This window comes from Camellia sinensis, chromosome 7 (assembly GCF_055761805.1).
Source record: "Camellia sinensis isolate YWXY chromosome 7, ASM5576180v1, whole genome shotgun sequence".
Taxonomy (NCBI): Eukaryota; Viridiplantae; Streptophyta; class Magnoliopsida; order Ericales; family Theaceae; genus Camellia; species Camellia sinensis.
In genome coordinates, this window is record NC_138967.1 from 78,303,464 (window position 1) to 78,325,955 (window position 22,492).

General features: G+C 36.6%; 1 protein-coding gene across 1 annotated transcript; it reads right to left on the reverse strand.

Annotated features, from left to right (window-relative positions):
• Positions 1-2,224: 2,224 nt before the first annotated feature.
• Positions 2,225-21,710, reverse strand: LOC114272684 (farnesylcysteine lyase). The gene is given in 10 exon segments (XM_082878277.1): positions 2,225-2,499; positions 3,264-3,317; positions 7,488-7,751; positions 8,071-8,246; positions 8,373-8,731; positions 20,598-20,668; positions 20,670-20,760; positions 20,763-20,796; positions 20,897-21,232; positions 21,234-21,710. Coding segments are annotated over 10 exon segments (1,599 nt in total). The 5' UTR covers positions 21,441-21,710; the 3' UTR covers positions 2,225-2,492.
• Positions 21,711-22,492: the final 782 nt, after the last annotated feature.

Below are 22,492 nucleotides of genomic sequence, written 5' to 3' on the forward strand. Positions count from 1 at the left end.
TCTAGAAAATCTACTTCGGGGTATGTGATAACATTTGCAGGGAGAGCTGTGGCATGACAATCTAAATTACAAAAATGTATTGTCCTCTCAACTACCGAAGCTGAATTTATTGCCATTACGGAAACTTGCAAAAAAGAGTTATGGTTGAAGAAATTTTTGTAAGAGTTGGGTTTGAAACAAGAAAGGTATGTGCTTTATTGTGATAGTCAAAGTGCTATTCATTTACATAAAAATTCTAGTTTTCATTCGAAATTAAAACACATTGATGTGAGATACCATTGGATTCGTGATGTGTTAGTTTCGAAATTATTACAACTTGAAAAGGTTCAAACAGATGATAATATTTCGGATATGTTGACTAAGACTTTGTCGAGGGACAAACATTTAAATTGTCGAACTTTGGCGGGTATGGTCCATGTCTCCACCTAAGTCAGTAGAGAAAGAATTGTTAGGTATACCTCCTTATTGGCGTATGGGACCCAATTGGTTTATTAAAATATCTAGTTTTAGTTTGGTGTTGGTTATAATATATTTTTATATATTATATCTAACTTGTGGAGTCCTAATTCAGTTTGGTAACAGTTAGGGTTTTGATAACAAAACTCAAGAATCAATAATATATATATATATATATTTGGTATTGTTTTTTCTCAAAAAAAAAAGGTGTTGTATGGCTGCTATAGGTTGTCTTTGGTGGGTTTTGTTCTCAAACACAAGTTTGCTATGTGATTGGTTTCTTGGGTGCATATTCAAGGTGTGGCAATGTATTGCTTGGGCAAACAAGCAATAGTGCGCCTTGTTCGTCTGGTTCAATTTTTTGTTCTGATTTGGTTCATTATTTTGAATCTTCTACAACTCTGTTTTGAAAATTTTTGTTCATCTATTTGGTGAGATCTTTTCTCTTATTTATTTGTAATTATTTAGAATTCACCTAAGGGTGGTTTGTGAAACTATTCATGTCTCGTTTGTAATCGTTTGAAAACTTTTTGGTTGATAGTGGAATTGGATTTCGATCCCGTAGACGTACCTCATATTGAGGAAACCACGTAAAATTCTTGTGTTGCTGTTGATTTAATTTTTCCACATTAGTTTTTATTCCCATTGATTGATTTACTTGTGGAGAATCATATATTTTCTCTAACAAATGTTTCGGGCAACTTTGATTTGACATATATAGGGTAGATAGTGATAGGAGACGGTGCGGTAAGAGTGGCTCATAGAAGATCGAAGAGTCCATTATATTCCTTTATGTTATGTTTGGTTAAGAGATTTGGAAAGAAATTTGAAAAGAAAAATAAAAAAGAAAGGTAAAATTTAAATAAAAAATACTTATATTTCACATAATTTTACACGCTTTTTCACTTTATTTTTCTAAATCTCTTCCCAAATCTCCCAACTAAACACAACATTAAAGATATCATTAGCCATTGAAAATTTAGCCCCAAAAAAATTTAGGATGTGTTTGGTGGAGATTTCAAAACGCAATTACACTCCTTAGTTTGAGTGTGGTGTTTGGTTAGAAGTTTTAAAAATTGATTTCACACCCACTTTTAAAAACACGTCTACCCGGTCATCCTCCCGAACGTCCAGCCGGTTGACCGACCCGTTGACCAAAACAGTGTTTTTTTTTTGGCACCTGTTATTTATATTTTTTAAATAAAAAATATTTTCGGAATTTTTTAAAATTTTTTATGAGTTTTTAATAGAATTTTTTGGTTTGTGTGTTTGGTTATGAGTTGTAAATTTTTGAATCAAATATCATATATCACATCAAAAATTTCAAACTCAATTCAAAACTCGTAACCAAACAAATTTTCCACACTCAAATAATAATTCTAAAACTCACAAACTCAAAATACAACTTTATTTTCAACTCAAATAGTAATTTTTTTTTTTTTTATGAAAAGATATGTAAAAAAATAATAATAAAAAAATGATATAATAATTTGTGACAAATAAATTTTTTATTTAGATTGTTGCCAAACCATCCCTAAATATTCATATAATAAATTATTTGACTCAACAACAATATTATAATGATCACATTTCTTTATTTTTGTGCGTCATCTCATAAATCGACATTGAAATGTCAATGGAAATAAGTTCAAAATCTACTTAGTGGCCTTGGATGCAATTGTCACACCTCAAATCCGGGCATGACCGGCCGTGGCCCACAGGGACTTAGCCCAAGGCACACGTAAGCCTAAACACGAATCCAATCACATTGAACAACTGAACAATAGTCCAATAATAAATAACCAAAACTCAATCCAGACATGTCACAATTATAAACGGCAAAATCAACCGTAATAAAAAACCAGCCAAACTTATGGGATATAAACAACCCACATATCAAAAATAATCCTAAATGAACTTCGATAAGAATAAATATAAATATGCACAAACTTGACATAACACTCTAAACTAAAGGAATGCCCTAGAGGTCCATGCAATCGAGTCCCCGCTACGCCATGAGTCCACTCTAAGTCATTCTAACACCTGGAAATGGTAAACAACTAAGTCATCTGATAGCTCAGTGAGTAGCAACATGGATAGTAAATACAGTTTTGAAAACAGGATTCAATTCCAAAATAAGATATATATCACAGAAACTAGATTGACATACAGTTTGGTAAATACAATCTGTTTCAAAAAGAAGGTTCAACAGTTCAACACTTAAAATACTCATGTTTCGCAAGAACATGATAAACGGCATTTTCCACTTAAAACAGATTATAACATGAACACCAATAATTTTTTGGGTACCAATAAAAACAAATAATCTGCCACACATTTCTCAGGCTATAAGCCCCGTTGGATCCAATACCGAACTAAGAGTCATCCTCAGGGTGGCACCTGGGCCTTTTCTCAAAGACGATCCGATTGAAGGTCACCTAGTTATTTTTAAAGGTCTTTTCCTTACAATCGTTGAGCACTAGAGTCATCACGGCCCAACCCGGATCTGTTCCCTAGTGGCCAGAGTCACCCCACACAGTGGAATAATTTCCCTGGACTAAATACACACATGGTCCCAATAATCAATACACATCAGTTTCGCAAAACATGGTAGTTCATCATTAAAAACATGAGACCAAAACAAATAGTTTACAGTATGCCAAGTTCACACATGTTTCAGAATAATTTGATTCAATTGATAATATAATAATTTATCAAAACAGTTTAATCATGAAACAACAATTTAATTTTTCAACAGTTCAGGATAGGGGAACATTTATAAAAATATGTAGCATGAAACTACTCACCTGGAAACGAAATAATATAATTCTCGAATAGAGTATGAAAGTCCAACTAGTGCCCTGAACCAATATGAAAACTACACGTCACTACTAATTTAAAAATACTAAAGAATACGAACTAAGTGACCCCAAACTAAAGCGCACTAACACGGCTCAACCCAACTCACCGTTACTCTTAAATATTATCTAAGTTCATGTTCTTCAAGGTCTAAAATCACCCAAGACATAGGTTCCGATCGAAACTTAACTAAAAATAACTTTAAGATAAAACAGTGTTTTAAACAAGTTTTCCCAATCTATTCACTAACTTTAAAAATTACAAAACCCACTCCACGCTATTCGAAAAAATCTAAAACCCTCCAGATATGATCTAATATATCCTAAGTTTCAAACCCAATTGGTTTCACTTGATTTGCTTATCAAAATAATTATCTACAATTTATTATATCCAAACAGGTTGTTTTCTGCAGCACTTTAAAGAAATTGACGGTTCTCTTAATATACACGAGCAATCAATGCAAGGCCAAAACCGTACAAAACTAGACTCATAACCGGTTCTAATGATACTAATTTGATAATTTTTGGATTTATACCCAAAGAGAACAACACTCCCAAATTTACTGTTTCGGACTGGTTTCCTGGACAGATTTGAATACCTCAATTTATATGGATTTTGACTCCCAAAAATTATGAAAAAATTCAGATATGCAATTCAATATGTAATTGATCTACTGTAAAAATTTCAGATTAAAATTCATCCGTTTGATATGGTTTCTTGATTTTTAAAGTTTGCGATTCTGTGCAGAATTTTTGGACTGAAAATTACACCCAATCTTTACACATAAATTTAGCTCCTCAAGTTTCTTAGTAGGATATCTATATACACAATACATAAACCTACAACCTCTCCATGAATGAATAAAATAATTATAGAATAAGGATAGAACAAATAAAGAAGAGAAGAAAACCTAGGAGGCCACACAGCACAACACACCCAAAGCTCTCCTTCTTGGCTACAACAATAATCTTGATGATTGAAAAACCCCTCTCTTTCCTTCATAAACCCACGGCTGCTAGGGCTGCTAGTGTTGTGGAAAACAATTATAACAAGAGTTAGGGTTTGTGTTTATTTTATTTTATACTAGTGGTGGGCATACTTAGGTCAAATAGATAGATAAATATACTAAATACATATATAAGTTACATGCAACTCAAATGGTAAGAGCCTAACTTATTAATTTTATGGTCTAGAATTCAAGTCACACCCTCTTCTCTATTTTTTTTTTTTTAATAATAAATCTTGCTTCTAAATCAATGACTTTCACCATAAATTTATTTTAGGTTTAAAATTAATTAAAAGATCCTCCAATAATATTTAATTTGCACCTTAAAATTCACCACCAAAATATTTGAGATTATAATACTATTATTTAATTATTTACTTAATTTTTATATTCGAATTCTCACAACAATGATGCCCTATATTAATGATCCAGCATTTGGCTAATCTTACGAGTACGAATGAACCACAATTTGGGTAATCTCAAGCCGGAAGATTCGACGTGTTTGACTCTTAGCGTAGTTGGCTTTCATGACCGACTCTAAATAATTTATGATCTAAAATAATAATTAAAAATGAGACCTTTTATATAATAATTTTTTCTAATAAAATTTGTATTTAAAATTTATTTTTCTAACTTTTTGAGATGTAAAAATATTAATTAAATTTTTATATTTAAGTTTTGCTAACAAATCTTTTTCAATTGATAATATAATAATTCATAAAATTTTTGTCTAAATTTTTTGTTATATTTTTATTAGTTGCAATGAATTTATTCAGAGCTCCTTTTTGAGATTGAATAAGATTTTCTATTTTTCTTTAGTTTTTCATATCCAGATTCATATTTTTTATTAGACATATTTGTTTTCTCTAAAATTAAAAATAAAAACACATGGCCTATTATATTATATCTTAAAATTGGGCCCTTTTGTTTTGTTTTGAGTCTTTTTATTTAAAAAATAAATAATGAATTACATGAACCTATTACATGATATCAAAAAATGGTGTCTTTCTAAATTTGAGAGCCTAAAGCTTGGACTTGGCTGGTCTTATGATCCAGTCGGCCTTGATTATGACTTTTCTAAGAGTTTAGTCTCAAGAAAGAGGTCATGAATTCAACTGTCCTTAAGGAGAGTTGAATAAGAAATAAAGCACTTAGGTCATGTTTGTTTGGGTGGACATGAGCTTGGGATTGGACTAATAGTCTAATAAAATTATTAATCCGATGTTTGGTTAAACAATTGAAGTACGGACTAATTATTTTAAACTTGACTATTAGTTAAGATAGGATACATAATCCAACGGATTCGTAGTCCTAAGACTATTAGTCATGGGAATGCTAATCCAGTCCGCCCAAACAGACATGGCCTTAGTGCTTTATAAAGGTGGATGGACTAACTCCTATAAGTTCTAACAACTAATAATTAACTTTCGCCGTTCAAAAAAAAAGGTAGCATCATTCTCTGTTTTGTAGATCTAATGCCACAACCTCAGGATTACAAGGCAATGGAATTTCTCAAACATTTCAAAGTTTTGCTAGGAAAAAACGAAAAAGGGTGTGTTATTGAGGACAGTTGTTCTAACCTGTATCACTTCGGAGCCCGTCAACATCGCACTATCCATTAGCAACTCTCCATTAGTGCTCCAGGTTTGTTTTCTTGACTGCTTTTCTTTCATAGCTTGTGTTGTTTTCTTTGTGCAGGTTGGTGCTAGCTTATGGATGTTTGCAACTTTGGAGATGATAAGGGTTTAGTGTTCAGTTTTAGTTGTTGCCAACTTGGGGAGGTTCCGTCCATTTATGTTCCCGTTAATGTTGTTTTCATTTATAAGAGCTACTTAGGTGGGGGTTGATCTTGTTTGCTTTTGTATGCATCTCCCCTTATGTACACTTTTTTTTATGTCAATGAAGTTCTTCATTTTGCCAAAAAAATAAAAGTATGATTATATAACCACAATTTTTGTAATTCTATTATATGACGAGTTAATACACTTAGTCAAATTAACTGAACTAATTTTACTACTACATTTCAAGTTAGTTTAGATCTTTCTCTCTTGAAATCGAGATTCTAAGTTGAACAGTTAGAAAGGATTATTTTTGGTCAACGGTCATAAAATCCTATCCAAAAAAAAATGCATGCCAATTTGTAAATGACTAACATTTTTTAAAAGTAAATACAAAATTAATTACACAAAACAAAGAAATTAAAATATTGTTAAAAATATAAAGAATATACAACGGACAACTTAGTAGGAGAAACTGTACACCTCATTAAAAAGAAAAGCGGGGAGAGAGAGAGAGAGAACAAAAGGAGAGGGTTTTATATCATAAAACGAGGTAGTTGGTTGGATCATGCAATATCAGCAAATAGAAGAAACTAAAATCCTAGAATTAACTTTCAAAAGCGAAAACTTGGACAAAAATTGTCCCCAAATGGGGAGAGAGAGAGAGAGAGATTCTAAAACACCTTAGAAGAAAAAGAAAAGAAAAGAAAAGAAAAAGTTGAACAAGAGCTTTGTAATTAGTGTTAGTGTGCATTTATGATTTTAAAAAAAGGAGAAGAGAGCAACACATAAATAAGAAGAAAAAATATATATTAAGACATCAAAAAGTATGAAACAGAAAATAAATAGATGTTAGGTTATTTGATTAAATGAAGAGAGAGAGAGGAGAGAGAAAAAAGAAAAAGCAGAAGTCTAGGTCAGATGAATATGCTCAGAATTACAATAATATACAAACATTTTCAAACTGCAACATTGTTTATTCAATCCAACAGTAGATGTTTGGAAAGTGGATTTTTTTATATGTTTTTTCAGTTGTAAAATATTATTAGAAATTTTTTTTTTTTGTGTTTGGAAAGATAGTTGAGTTTTTTTATGATTGGATGTGATATTTGTGAGAGAAAAAGTGAAATAATTATGGGATTTGATATAATATTTTGTTTGGATTTGTTTTTTTTTTTTTGATTTTGTAACCAATTTGTCTTTTAGTGAAAAAAAATCAAAAAAAATCTTTCCCAAACACCCCCTTAATAATATCTAGTTTGGACATAACAGTAAAACGTGGATTTTAAGCCACAAACACAAACATATACAAACAAAAATTCACATACAAAACAAACCAAGGCCTATACATTGGATTGAATAGGATCGTGATTGCAAATTTAACTTACAAATCTGAATGCAAATTGTCTGCATCAGGGCTAGAGCTCTTCAAGTTTGATGAACTTGATTTGACTTGACTAGAGGATCTCGATAGGATGAGTTGTGCTACATTCTTGGCTGCAACAACACTTGTTTCCATGGAACTGGCTGCATTCTCAAAAGAATTCACATAGTACAAATGCCGGCCATCCAAAATAAATGGTGCAAACCTTTCTGGAGCCTTGTAATGAGGATAAGCTCCCCAATTTATTTTAATTGTCTCCGTCCGCACACTACAATGGCAAGAATTAACAAACCATCAAACATTTTGAACATTCAGATAAATTCAATTATCTAATTGGCCTATGAAAATTAATGAAATATCTGCTAATTAGGCACTCTATTTATTATGCGATGCTTGCTCATATCTTCAAACTATCAAGTCTAAGTTTCCCACTTTAAACAGTTCCTTTCAAAACTTTAGGATGTGTAATTGCCACATTGGCAAATATCAAATAAATCTTCCCACCATGCAAAGAAACTACTAAAATGAAAAAAAGTAAGTAATAGCTGAGTCTTTCCTGCAACAATTAAATGAGATTTATGGCTTACCTAAAAATGCGATCGAGCAACGCATCTGCTACTGTTTCACGGGAGGACATCCTGTAGCTCAAATCATTCTTACTGTGTTGCTTGAGAACAGAAATGGTTAGGAATGGAATATCAGAATTCTCTACAGTGCCCACCAGTTCTGGAATTGTTGATGCACAATGCAGGCCAAAATATGCCTTGGCAATAGCAAACCGTTAATAGTTAGAATATTGAAAGATGATATACAGTAGGGGAAAAACAGCGTAACTAAGCATACGAGTAATGAATTTTTGAATGCTAGAAGTAACTGTCAGAATACTCACCGGATTCAAGAATCCCCTCACAAAAGTTGCATGGGTATGATGTAATTTCCTATTAGGAATTAAAAATGCAGGCGTAAAACGAATATTTACCTCATCTAGGGGTGTAGCAACCACAGAGATATCACACGTGTAACTATTTCCATTGGTTGAGTTAAGCTCATAATAATCTCCAAGGTAAGAAATTGATGCTATTTCTTCATTGAGGTGCAATTCAACATCTGAAGTACTAATTAATCCAGCAGCCATCTGCCAGTTCCCTCCTTCAACTGCCCACCACCCTCCCCCAGATCCTGCCAACGAAACCGCACCAGCAAGTCCACTGATGCTGACACTTTGGCCATATTTGATTCTCGTGATTCCTTGAAAAAGTAAACAGAATTTTGAATTCTGATGAATTATCAAAATATTAATGCAAAACTCTAAGCCAGGTTGAAAGTTGACATCTCACAACTTCAACAAATTCCGACGTATTTTAAAAGATTGGTATAAATATGATAGGAAAGACTAATGCAAAGCGTGATCTTTCAATAACATCCAATTAAACAGAAAATTATGCCTAGTGTTAAAAATAATCACTGCCTCATAACCAGCAAATGGCATGTCCTTGTATCCAGCAAATCCCACAAATATTTGGAAAATGAAATGATGAATGCTACACCTATTCTTTAATTGTCTCTTGCTACATATTGAGAGAGGAGTTGTTGTACTTGTTTTCTTTTTTCTTTTTTGTTCATCGGGGGTTGGAGTTTAAATATAAGCAGCCAGCTCACAAGATTTATACTCCCTTTTTTTGTTTTTGATAAATAAGCAAATTTATTAGAAAAGCATCAAGATGATGCAAAGAATACAAAATACAAACTCCCAAGGAAAAAATGCTAAGCTATCAAATCCTCTAGAAAATCTACATAAGCTAAAACATCTGGATCAACTAACCGCGTAACCCAATTATATAACACCATAAACACCTGCCTCTCTAGTCAAGAAATCGAATGAGACACCCCTTGGAATACACGCCTATTACGGTCTAACCAAATAAGCCACATTAAACAGCGAAAGGCAATCATCCACGCCTTCCGACGTCTCCTCCCAACCCTACCCCCAGCCCAACTTTGCAAGACTGCCAACACCGAACCTGACTGCACCTAAATCAAACCAAAAGTCGCCACAATAAACATCCAAAGCCGATATGTAACTGGGCAATGAATGAGCAAATGATCCACTGACTCAGCATCACCACAATACCAACAACACCAATTCACCAGTATACGCCTGCGGCGCATCAGATTATCAATCGTCAGAATACGTCCTAAGGCAGCCGTCCACACAAAGAAAGCTACCTTGGATGGCGTGCCCGACACCTAGACACATTTCTAAGGAAACGAAACCGCATCAGCATGAACAAGCGCACCATAGCAGGAAGATACAGAAAAAAGCCCCTTAGAGCTGGGACAGACCCAAACCATAGAATCTTCCCCTGCACCCCCAATTTGCAATCCATATAAGAAACCCAACAGCTCCATTAACTGATCTACCTCCCAATCCTGAACCTCATGACGCAGCCACACGTTCCAAATTGCCTCGTTTGAACCGCGCCCACCATAACCTCATAATCTTCTGCAATCCCAAAAATCAAAGGGCATAGCTACTCTAAAGAAGTATCCCCACACCACCTATCACACCAGAAACGGACTCTATCTCCCAACCCTATCTTCAGCTGAATCCTCCGCCAAAACGCCTCCCAGCCCAACAAAATTTCTTTCCAGACACCATGACCATGAGACTGTCCCACCCTACCCGAACACCACCCCCCTTTTCCCAGACCAAACTTTCCCACAACCACCTTCCACCATAAATGCTCTCTTTCCCCCACAAAACATCACAACCATTTACCCAGCAATGCCAAATTAAATATAACCAACCTCCTAACCCCCAAACATAACCAACATAGACATCCGCACAGAAGATACACAAAGATGTATCCACCGTCTCAATCTAGCCCCAAAACCCATCCTCTCCAGTATATACAACAGAAACTCCCAGCTAACATTGTCATATGCCTTCTCAATATCTAGTTTACATATAATCCCCGCCTTTCTCTGCCTCAACCTTGAATCCACACATTCATTGGCCACCAAAACCGCATCCAGAATTTGCCTACCACCCACAAAGGCATTCTGAGACTCAAACACCAACCACCCCCCCCCCTCCGAAAGCACCCCTCGAAGCCGATTCACCAAAACCTTGGCCAACAATTTATACACACTACCCAAAAGAATGATAGGTCAAAAGTCCCGAATATCCTCTGCCCCACCCTTCTTGGGAATCAACGCAATAAAAGTGGCATTCAAGCACCTCTCAAACTATCTCGTCCGATGAAATTGCTCAAACATAGCCATTACATCCTTGTTCACCACTCCCCAAACAGTGTTGGAAAAAGCTATGGACAAACCGTCAGGCCCGGGAGCCTTATCCCCCAGGCATACTCCGCAGCGTCTCAAACACCTCTTCTTCCGTAAATGCCCGCTCCAACAAAGGACAATCCACCTCTGGAATAACATCAAATGGAACCCCATCCAGTGTCGGCCTCCAAACTCCCTCATCAGGCCGCAACATATACTCATAAAAACCCACTATGGCCCCGCTTAATCTCCTCCGTAGATGAGAACACCACCCCATTCACCCGTAATCTCCCTATCTGATTCACTCTCTGATGCGCATTTGCTATACGGTGAAAGAAGCTCATGTTTCGATCCCCATCCTTCAATCACAAACATCTAGATTTCTGGCGAAAACTAATCTCCTCCATACGAGCCACGTGTCCAAATTCCTTTCGAGCCACATCCCGGCGAGCCATATCCTCCTCAGACAAGGTACCCTTGTCCACTTTCTCATCTAGCCCCTGCAATACTGTTAAAATATTCGCCTTTTGAGTCTGCAGCCGCCCAAACACCTCCTTATTCCACTGTCTCAAGTCCGACTTGAGAAGCTTTAATTTTTGGGCTAAACGACAACTGGGATTCCCAAGCACAGTATAACTACCCCACCACCACCTCATTGTCTCCCCAAAGACTTCAGACAAAAGCCACATATTCTCAAATCGAAATGGCGACAATCCCTCACTGATCCCCCCACTGTCTAATAAAACTGGCCAATGATTCGATACAGGTCGATGCAACCTTAATTGAGTCACCTATGAAAAATGCCCCTCCCAATCTCCAATCACCAAAAACCTATCAATACAGGACATTGCCCTGTCCCCAGACCAAGTATAACCATTCCCTTGAAGCGGCAAGTCCATCAATTCCATCTCATCAATAAATGAAGAAAAAGCTCGCATAGATCCTGACACTAAGCTCGCCCCCTACTTCTCCTCCATGCACCACACCACATTGAAGTCACCTCCCACACACCAAGGAACCCCCTATCAAAAAGCAATAGAGTATAGCTCCTCCCAAAACGTAGCCCATTCCGACCGTCTAACGGGGCCAGAAACCCCGATGAAGGCGCAACGACAATCATCCGCAACATAGTGAAACAAACAAGATAGTGAAAAAGCCCCCACCTCTACATCCTTCTTCTCCACCACCCAACGGTCCCAACACAGAAGGACACCCCCTGCTACCCCCAATGCTGGTAAAAATGTCCAAACCACAAAGACCCCCCCTCCCCCCCCCCCAAAAAAAAAAAAAGCTCCCTGACGGTCTCCCCTCCAATGCACTCCATCTTTGTTTCTTGAAGACACACTACATCCGCCCTAGCACTTCTCAACAGAGATCGAACCAAGACCCTTTTCCCTCTATCATTCAATTCACACACATTCCATGACAATTTTTTTTTTTTGGTCATAAGATTTATACTCTTGGTCACATCAAGCATCAAATTAAAACACAATTTAAGATCTTTGGACCTAACTTCTGCAGATTCATTGGAAGTATACCCACAATCACAAAATATAGCATACAAACTTGAGTTTAGTTTGTTAGCTGCAATTACACAAACTTACTGCAACAAATGCAATCAAATCACATCCAAGATCCCCATTAAGTGTCAAAGGATTTATTAATTACTTCAGAAAACAAGGTAGAGGCAACATAGTTTAATCTTCTTTAAAACTCTAGCCTCTTAAGTGGAGACCTTTGGATCACAGACAACTTACACAAACCTTCTTTTTATCCCGACAAGAAAAAAATCTATTCAAAACACTCTGGTCTCACATTCATCTATAATGCAAGACCATGATAACAAACAAACTCTTTTTGTTGCAAACTGTAAAAATATATGTATTATTGATTGATGTATTGATATATTCTGTCTATTATAAATGGTTCCTTATATAGATGTAGGTGTAGTGGGTTAGGTTTAGTGGAGTAGGTGAGGTGGTAGTGGTGTAGTGGGTTAGGTTTAGTGGAGTAGGTGAGGTGGTAGTGGTGGTAGGTTTATTGATAAATTTTAACAGCCCCCCGCAAACTCAAGGAGGATAGAAACTAACCAACTTGAGTTTGGAGAGAGGAACAAAACAAGAAAAGACATAAAAATAAAAGAGGATAAGAGACACTGTATGGTCGTGTCAGACCATTGGTGAAGACACTGGATGGTGGTGTCATAACGTTGTAGAGGACACTGTATGGCGGTGTCAGACCGCTGTAGAAGACAGTTTATGGGGTCATGTCGGACCGTTGTAGAAGACAGTTTATGGGGTCATGTCGGACCGTTGTAGCAGACAATGTGGTGACAGTGGTTGTGACAGTTTACGGAGTCTTGTTGGACCCTTGTAGAAACTAACCGGAATCAATGTCGGGACAGTTTACAGAGTCTTGTCGGACCCTTGTAGAAACTAACCGGAATCAATGTCGGGACAGTTTACAGAGTCTTGTCGGACCCTTGTAGAAACTAACCGGAATCTATGTCGGGACAGTTTACAGAGTCTTGTCGGACCCTTGTAGAAACTAACCGGAATCTATGCCGAGACAGTTTACAGAGTCTTGTCGGACCCATGAAGGAGCTAACCGGAATTAATGTCGGGACAGTTTACAGAGTCTTGTCGGACCCTTAAAGGAGCTAACCGGAATCAATGTCGGGACAGTTTACAGAGTCTTGTCGGACCCTTGAAAAAGCTAACCGGAATCAAATGTCGGGACAGTTTACAGAGTCTTGTCGGACCCTTGTAAAAGTGGCACCCTCAAAAGGTGTGCCCAATTTTGTCAAAAGGCGTGCCATCAAAAGGCGTGCCCAATTCATCAAAAAGTGTGCCGGACATGATGGCGAGGCACGTGGGCGCCTTGGCTTGCGTGCCCGTTTGTCGGCTGGTGGTAAGAGGCGCGCGATGCGCGTGGCTGCCTCGGCTATAAGACAGAGGCTGAGGCTGAGGCAAAAAACCTGCAAGAGATATTCTGAGAGAGATTTCTGAGAGAGATACTGTGTAACACTCTGGTGCCTAGAAAATGGCTTCATCGTCTTCCCGCGGGCTGCTCACCCTCTTTCCCGACCTCAACGAGTCAACGAGAGAGAGAACTGGTGCGGTGGCACTGGAAACTCAACCAAGCGCCCCGGAGTTTGCTCCGTTGAACTTTCCGATGCGGTCGGTGGAGCAAAGAATGGCAGTGCAGTCAGATGTGGAGGCCAACCAGTATACTTTGAAGGCATGCGTGGAAAGCATGACGGCGGTCACAAACTTGTCGAACCGGCTGCAGAGTAGGACAAATGAGGTGCAGCAGTTAACCTCCCAGCTGGCTCTGCTCCAACGCATGTATAAGGATGCGCGAGCAGAGATAAGTGTGCTGAAAGCAGAAAATAAGGAGCTGAAGCGGAAGGCCACCGTGATGTTCCGATTTGGAGGTCCGCCATATACTGCAGTGGAGGAGCAGGGGGCAGTGAACGTGTTCGGCGGTCTAGGAAGCACGGAGGCAACACCGGCAATGACCGCCCAGGACGGAGGCAAAAAGAAGAAAAGACCGGCGGAATAGGCGAAGAAGTGATGTCGGTGGGTGGCCGTCTGCAGAAAAGAAAACAAAGCTTTTGGTGTTGTGTTTTTTTTTTTTTTTTTTTTTGATGTAAAATTGTGATCGGGGTGGATCCCTGAGAGAAATAAAATATGGGCGGTTGTGCAAATGTGTAAAATGTTTTTTTTTTTTTTTTATTTTTTATTTTTTTGTTTGGAAAGATATATATATATATAATAATAAGAATAAGAATAATAATAATAGAAAGAATGGGTCAAAGTAGGAGGATGGGAAGAAATATTATTTTAGAGGATGGTGGAAATATATTGATGGAAAGATATTATAATAAAAATATATATATATATATTAAAAGAAAAGAAAAGTGAGAAAGAACGTGGGTGTTGTGAGTGCCGTGGGTGAGAGTGGAGTGTCAGATCCACTTTTTTTTTTTTTTTTTTTTTTTTTTTTTTAGTGGGTAGATACATGCGTATATCTCTTTCAATCACAGACACTAGTAGTAGGAATGTCCGTGTCTCTGGAGTTCGGACCTTGAAATAAATACAACTGCTTTTCTTCCATCGATGCTAAATCAGAGAGAGAGAGAGTGGTCGGTCGTTGGTGGTCAATCTGATCGGCAGGTATATGGCCTACTTGTTAAAGAAAAGTATGTCCAGATCCCTCCCCATGTGTGGGTCTTGGGAGAGAGAGAACCCGATCAGCCATAAAGACGTCCAGCCGACACCACAGTAAGCCGTAGAGTGTTGACAACAGGGCTGGTACTGATCTCCTTTGCTGAGCAGTGAGGGATACCGTGATAGAGGACGGCGATGGTGGTGCTGGTTGACGACGGTGGCAGACGGACCGGCGGAGGTGGACCAAGATTGCCGTAACGGCAGTGTCTGGGAGGGGCACAGGCACTGCCAACAGAGTTTACCAACAGATTTCATCACATCGGGTCTAAACCCCATTGTTGCCGTTGAGCTCATCAAATAGAAGAGGAGAGAGACGAGATCGCTGATGATGTGGAGGACGGATGGTCCTTCACCTGTCTCTGCCGTGAAGGAAGAGGAGAGAGAGGGCATCTGGTGACAGATCCTCTTGAGGCCAGAGTAGTCTCAGTTGGGTTCATTGAAGGTGGTGGACTCGAAGAAATTTCAAGGTATGTGTAGAAAATTCTAGTGGACTAGGTTGAGGTCCGGCGGGCGACTAAAGCGAGGTTGTCGCCCGCCGGTGAAGCGAGAAATACTAAGATCTTAACCTTGCTCTGATACCATGTAAAAATATATGTATTATTGATTGATGTATTGATATATTCTGTCTATTATAAATGGTTCCTTATATAGATGTAGGTGTAGTGGGTTAGGTTTAGTGGAGTAGGTGAGGTGGTAGTGGTGTAGTGGGTTAGGTTTAGTGGAGTAGGTGAGGTGGTAGTGGTGGTAGGTTTATTGATAAATTTTAAACCATATGCTTCCTAGAATATCAATGCACAACATTTATTAATTTATTAGATCATAACTCACACAGAGCACCCTTTCTGCATTAAAAGGTTATCATTACACAGATAATTTCGTATTTATTAGGAAAGGGTTTTATATAAACCCATGAGGTTCTATTAAGTCCACAGCCATAGGCGCTTATAACTACGTATCTAATGTACTTTCACTTTGGAATCTCTCTTATTCCATTGCTTCTCCTATATATATATAATTTTTTTTTTTAAAATCAGCTGTATTATTATGTTACCAACAAAGAATTATTTTTTATGACCTAAATGGAATTGTAAGGGATTGTAAATTGCCTTGTATAAAAACTCCATTGGTATGACACACAGATCAGCATATTTAGTATGTAACTCCAAAGATTTTATTAGATGTGGAAAGGGATGTCAACTCAACTTTAACAGCCAACCATAAATATAAACTTCTTTGCTGAGTAACATTTTTGAGGAGATTATGTTGTTAGTGTGAGGACTAACATAGGTTAGCAATTTCATGACTAGTATGTGCAACCTTAGGTAGAACCAAAGCCACTACCACGAGAAGAGCCTATTGGATTACCTACGAGTATAGAAAAGGGTTGAAATTTATTCATAAAAATTTAGGTTGTCCTGCGCAGTATAGGACATTCATATTTGAGGCAAAGAATGCATACAAACAAACAAACAATTTTACATGTGTATTATACAAGTCCATGCACTTATAAAAGCATTCAAAAAATAAGAGCCATCCAATAAGAGAACATTCTGAACATATAATTTATTTTCCCCTACCCATATTTATATAAATCAAAACTTATGTGCTTGCTACAACCATACAAGAAAATAACAAACAAACTTCATTTATATGTTCTGTTCTTTCATAAGAATTTCAAAGCCCTTCAGACATTATTACTCTACTTCTAAACATCATCAAAGGGTGGAATAGCATTTCATTCCCACCACCTCACCCAAAGAAAAAACCTCCAAAACCACTTTGCAACAGTCATACAGACCATAAAAATATCAAAGAGCATATGAATTCTCTGCAAAATCCAAAAAAAAGAAATGTAACAAGGGCCAAATCACCCTCATTGTTACTGAACTATCAAGCAAAACCAACAAATCAATCTATGGATTGACACCCTGCAACATTGAAAGACCACCATATTTTTTTCCCATATACAACAAATCAAGCATGAAGGAGCCACAATCCAAAAACTTTTACTTCTTTCCAAACTACTAGCTCTCCAGCCAACAATCATGTCAACCTAAAGCAGAAAACAAGGAGTTTTTAACTCACTGTAAACCAACATTAAGGAGGTTTGGTACTGAAATAGAAAAATCTTGGCTTCGCATGGCTGATCCAGTTCAGACATTCAGAAACAGTCCCCATAGTTTCTTTGAAAATCTACGGCTGTGTTTGGTGGGACTTTGTAATCAATTTTCCACCCACTGATTTGAATGCTACGTTTGGTTTTAGTTTTCAAAAATCATTTCCACACCTGCACTGCATTTCAAAAATCATTTCCACACTTGCATTTGACTGGAACAGTTTTTTTTTTTTTTTTTTTTTTTTGGCACCCGTTATTTTTATATTTTAAATAAAAAAAATTTTTGAATTTTTTTAAAAAAAATTTATGAGCTTTGAATAGAATTTTGGGTTGTGTGTTTGGTTATGAGTTGTAAGTTTTTTAATCAAATATCATATGTCACATCATGCTTTTCAAACTCAATTCAAAACTCACTTCAAAACTCATAACCAAACAAATTTTCCTCACTCAAATCATAATTTCAAAACTCACAAACTCAAAATACAGCTCTATTCTCAAATTATAATTCTAAAACTCTACCAAACGCTATATAGATTTCTTGTGTTTTCACATTATAAAATTCAACTATGCTACATTAAAACTTTAAAATAAATCAGGTACCCATGTGAGGAGTCCAAATCCTCTACTTGCACACTCTCCTTGTCTCCCTACTAGGCCTGTAAATGGATCGGATTTGGATCGGATCGGATCTGTGAAAATCCGAATCCGATATGAATCCGTTTAGCTCATATTCAATTATAGATTACCTGGATCCGAATTCGATGATTTCGGATATCCGATCCGATAAACTAATCCAATCTATTTATTTATTTATTAAGCTACAATTTTATATAATTTAATATTTTTTTTTTCATTTTGTGTTTTCTTCATTCAAATTGAGAATAATCGGATCAGATTGGATTTTTGCATATTCAATCCGTTTAATAAACGGATGAAACGGATTCGGATTATCAGATTACCGGATTGGATTTTTTGTAAATGGATTTGGATTTTTGGGTGGGTTTCGGATTAAATCCGATCCATTGACAGCCTTACTTCCTACTTGCAATGGTGGAGATGCACCCTAGGATAATCCAACAATCCAGATTTGCCTATTTTAATTTTTTTTTTTCAAATAGCCAAATCTGGGCTGTTTGATTATCTTAGGGTGCATCTCTACCATTGCAAGTAGGGAGGCAAGGAGAGAGTGCAAGTAGAGGATCCTAATTCCCCATGTGAGACACTTGAACACTAGATAGATAAGGGTATGGGATGTATCAACACGGTCAGTTAGTGATTTTGCCACACAACACATAAATAAACTATGCTATTAGACAACGATAAATGATACACGGTCAGATGGCAGCCATGCTCATAATTGTCACCTCACCTGGTTTAGTTCCTGTTCTTATTCGTCTAAATAACTTTTAAGCACTTGAAGATTAATGCACTTCTTAAGACCTTTTTATTTTGAAAACATTTTATCCCATTAAAATTTTATGCTTAAAACCAAAAGAAATACATTTAAGAAAAAGAAATGCAACAGAGGGAAACAATTGTCCATGACCTATGCCAAAAGTTAAGAAAGCAAAAACGAGAAAGCTGAATCAGAAGTCAGCCTATTGTAACTGGGATCTCTTTCATCTCATAGTAGTCTCTGCAAATTAACTACTAATTGTTTTATATCAAAAATTGATTTTAAGACATCTAATTGAATACTTGACTCAGCGCTCAAATGGAAAGAATCTCATAGTGTTTGTGTGTGTGTGTGAATCGTCTTCTTCTAGTCAGCATGCAATATCATAAACAATACTAATAGTAACTAGTTTTCTTCATAGTCACTGCATTTCAATTTCATTGTTCCTCCTTTTGTTTATCTTCATATAATACTTCAAAGTTTTGATCAGTGTATCTAACCATAATCTATATTGTCAAAAATTACAAACTAATCAAATTTATTGACTACAAACAGATGCATCTGTATCAGTTCATAAATTAAAAGCAACCAACATTCAGGAATCAGGATTGAGTTTGCTTTCTACATTTCATTTTCATGTCTACACTTTCATGTATTTCCAGAGCAGTTCTGTTGTCAATAGAGGGGAAAAACTGGAAGCCTGTGTAGAATCTAGACCTTCTGATTAATCAGGGCTCCTGAGTCATCAATGACTATAAATGAAATGTCTGGTTTACCCTGTCACTTCAAGTAAGCATGAACACCTAATAAAGATGACATTACCATTACTACATATCTCTGGGCCTCATGGAATTGGTAGTTTGTCCATTCTTTAGTTGCACAAAGCGGGAGCGGGAGCGGGAGCGGGAGCGGGAGCGGGGGCGGGAGCGGGAGCGGGGGAACGTGGCCACTTAGAGGAGTTGATTAGGAGCGCTTATGTATTATTTTTATTAATTATATTTTATATTATAATAAATAAGGAATAATAAATTTTGTTAAAATAAATAATAAATAAAAATTAGATGCTTTATTTTATAAATTTTTTAAGGTTTTTTTTTTATTATATATGATTTAAATAGATTTCTTTTAAACAATTAGATGATTTATTTTATTTATTATATGTTAAAAAGTTAAGAAATAATAAATTTTGTTAAAAAAAATAAAAAAGAAATAATAAATAAAAATTATTTTATATATGATAAAATAAATAATTTTTTATTTTAGACATAAAAATTATATTGTTTATGATAAATTATATTATATATGATAAATATTATAATTTACAAATTATATTATATAAAACAATCAAATATGAAAAGGGAGAGAGAGAGAGAGAACATAATAGATCCAGAGAGAGAGAGAATAGAAAGAAGCAACCAGAGACGAAGGAGAGAAGCAAATAGAGGCGAAGAGGAGATCAAGAGTGAGAGAAGATAGAGAGACGAAGACCTAGGGCTTCGAAGAGAGGGACAAAGACTAGGGCTTCAAAGGGGAAGTCAAACAGCGCGAGATCAAAGTCGTCGAACAAAGGATCACAGCCAGCGACTAGGTTCTCTCCTTGCCCTCTCAAGAGTGCTTCCTTCTCGCATTATATTCGCATTTTCCTCTCTTCAGATTCGCGATTCTGCTGCGATTCTTCCTCAGAAGCGCAGAATCACACTTCTTCTTCCCTGTATTGGTGACATCTACCCGAATGATCTAGAGCAGTGCATGATCCCTAAACAAGATCTATAAAGGATAAAGCTGGATCCATCAATTATTGGTTGAATTGAACCATCAAATCCCATATCATTATTTCACTTCAAAATTCAAATAGTAAATTAACAATCTGAAAGGAATCAAATGCCCATAACTCCAACTGATGCTTATTTCATCTAAATGCCTAGTTCAAAAGGTTATACCATCTCTATTATGCTTGCCCAAATAATTATCTCAGAATAAGAATGGCACTAAATTCATACAACCACGATGCTAAGTACAACATAAAAATAAAACATACTGTTACTTCGAAACACAAACAACAAAAAAGCACAGAAATTAAACATTTGAGAAAAATAGTTAGGGCTCTTACTGTAACAAGTTCTTGTATCAGCAAAGGAGACAACCTAAATCTACAGTTCCTCTTGCAATGTCCTGGTGGTGAGATTATACAAACCAGCCCATTTAAGCATCTCATCCACAGTCTCAAAGACTGGCCTTGATTCACAGCTTTATAGTAATTTAAGAGTCTATCCGTTGCACTCTGCGCCACAAATATATATTCAATCCACATATACAATATATATATATATATATATAGAGAGAGAGAGAGAGAGAGAGAGAGTGTGTGTGTGCGTGTATACCTCGCCAAAGTTACTCATTTTGAGCAGAGAGAATCCATAACGAAAGAACATGCGGAATGAATTGAGTAGCGATACGATCTTCTGGAAAAAAGGGAACTTGGAATTAGAGTCTAGGGTTTTGAAGACGAATCTATGGCCGTCCCAAATGCCGAAAGAAGAGGAGTCGTCTTCATCATCCCGCTTGACGGTTAGATTGAGAAATTTGACGAAGTTAACGGTGTGGTAGTTCTTGGGGTGGAGCATGACAGCTCCGGCTTCGAAGGTGTCTCCGGCGAGGGAGACAGTAGCCATCCTGCCTCCGACGCGGCCGCGGCGTTCGAAGATTCGGATTTGGCCGATGGGATTGATCGGAGTATTGGCGGAGGAAGTGAGCGACGGAGGAGCCGCCGATGCCGCTTCCGATTATGCAGACAGTTGGAGGGTCAGATTGGGCTGAGGATGATGATGATGGAGTGGAGAGAAACAGGAGAGTGAAAATGAAAACAATCATTGTGTTCATCTTCATCTGCAATATCAGCAATGGCACTTCTTTCTTCTTCTCCATTGCCTCTGATTCACATGTATATGTATACAGGTGAATATTATCAGTAGTGATTCATCCCCGCTCTAATCGAGGCTCCATTGAGTTGGAAAATTTAAATAAATAATCAAAACATCATATTGGATTGGATTCATGCACACATTAAAATTATTGGATGGGATTCATGCACACATTAATATTAGAGTTCATCTTCTAAAGTTTTCGAACATTTTCCTATCGATATAGCTAGAGCAAGGTCAGCTCAGCTCTTCCTGATGATAGGTACTTGGAAGCAGCTTCTAACCTCAATCATTTGTATGAGTGTTTTTTTTTTTTTTTTAATTATAAATTTTTTTAAAAAATGAGTATTTAAAATAATTTTTTAACTTTTTTATAAAAAAATATATATTTTAATATTGTAAAAAATATGCAAATGATCTGTTTGCCCCTACAAAATTATTTCGAAGTGACTGTGCATCACGTGAAGTGCAGTACGGCTTGTGCTTGCAATGTGTGGTGGGACCTGAGAAGATATACCGGTGGTGTTTGGAAAGTTTGGGGCTTTGGTTTTTTTTTTTTTTTTTTTTTTTAAGACAAATTTTTTGTGAAATAAAAAAAAAAACACATATAAACAAAGGAGTTTTCTTAAGTGTGCAAGTGCACACCATGTGCCACTTACACAAAAAGTGTAAGTGTAAGGTGTAAGTATAAGTATAAGGTGTAAGTGTAAGGTGTAAGTGTAAGGTGTAAGGTGTAAGTGGGTTGCATATGGTGTGCAACCTCAAAAAATGTGTAAGTGTAAGGTTTAATTTTTTACAAAAGATGTAAGTGTAAGGTGTAAGTGTAAGGTATAAGGTGTAAGATGTAAGTTGCACACCATAACCAAACCCATAAACAAAATATCATATCTAATTCTATAATTATTTCATTTTTTCTCTCACAAATATCACATCTAATCATAAAAAAATTCAACTATCTTCCTAAACACAAAAAAAAATTTCTCCAATAATATCCTACAACTAAAAAAACCTACATAAAAATTCACTTCCCCAATACCTACACTATCAAGTATTTTT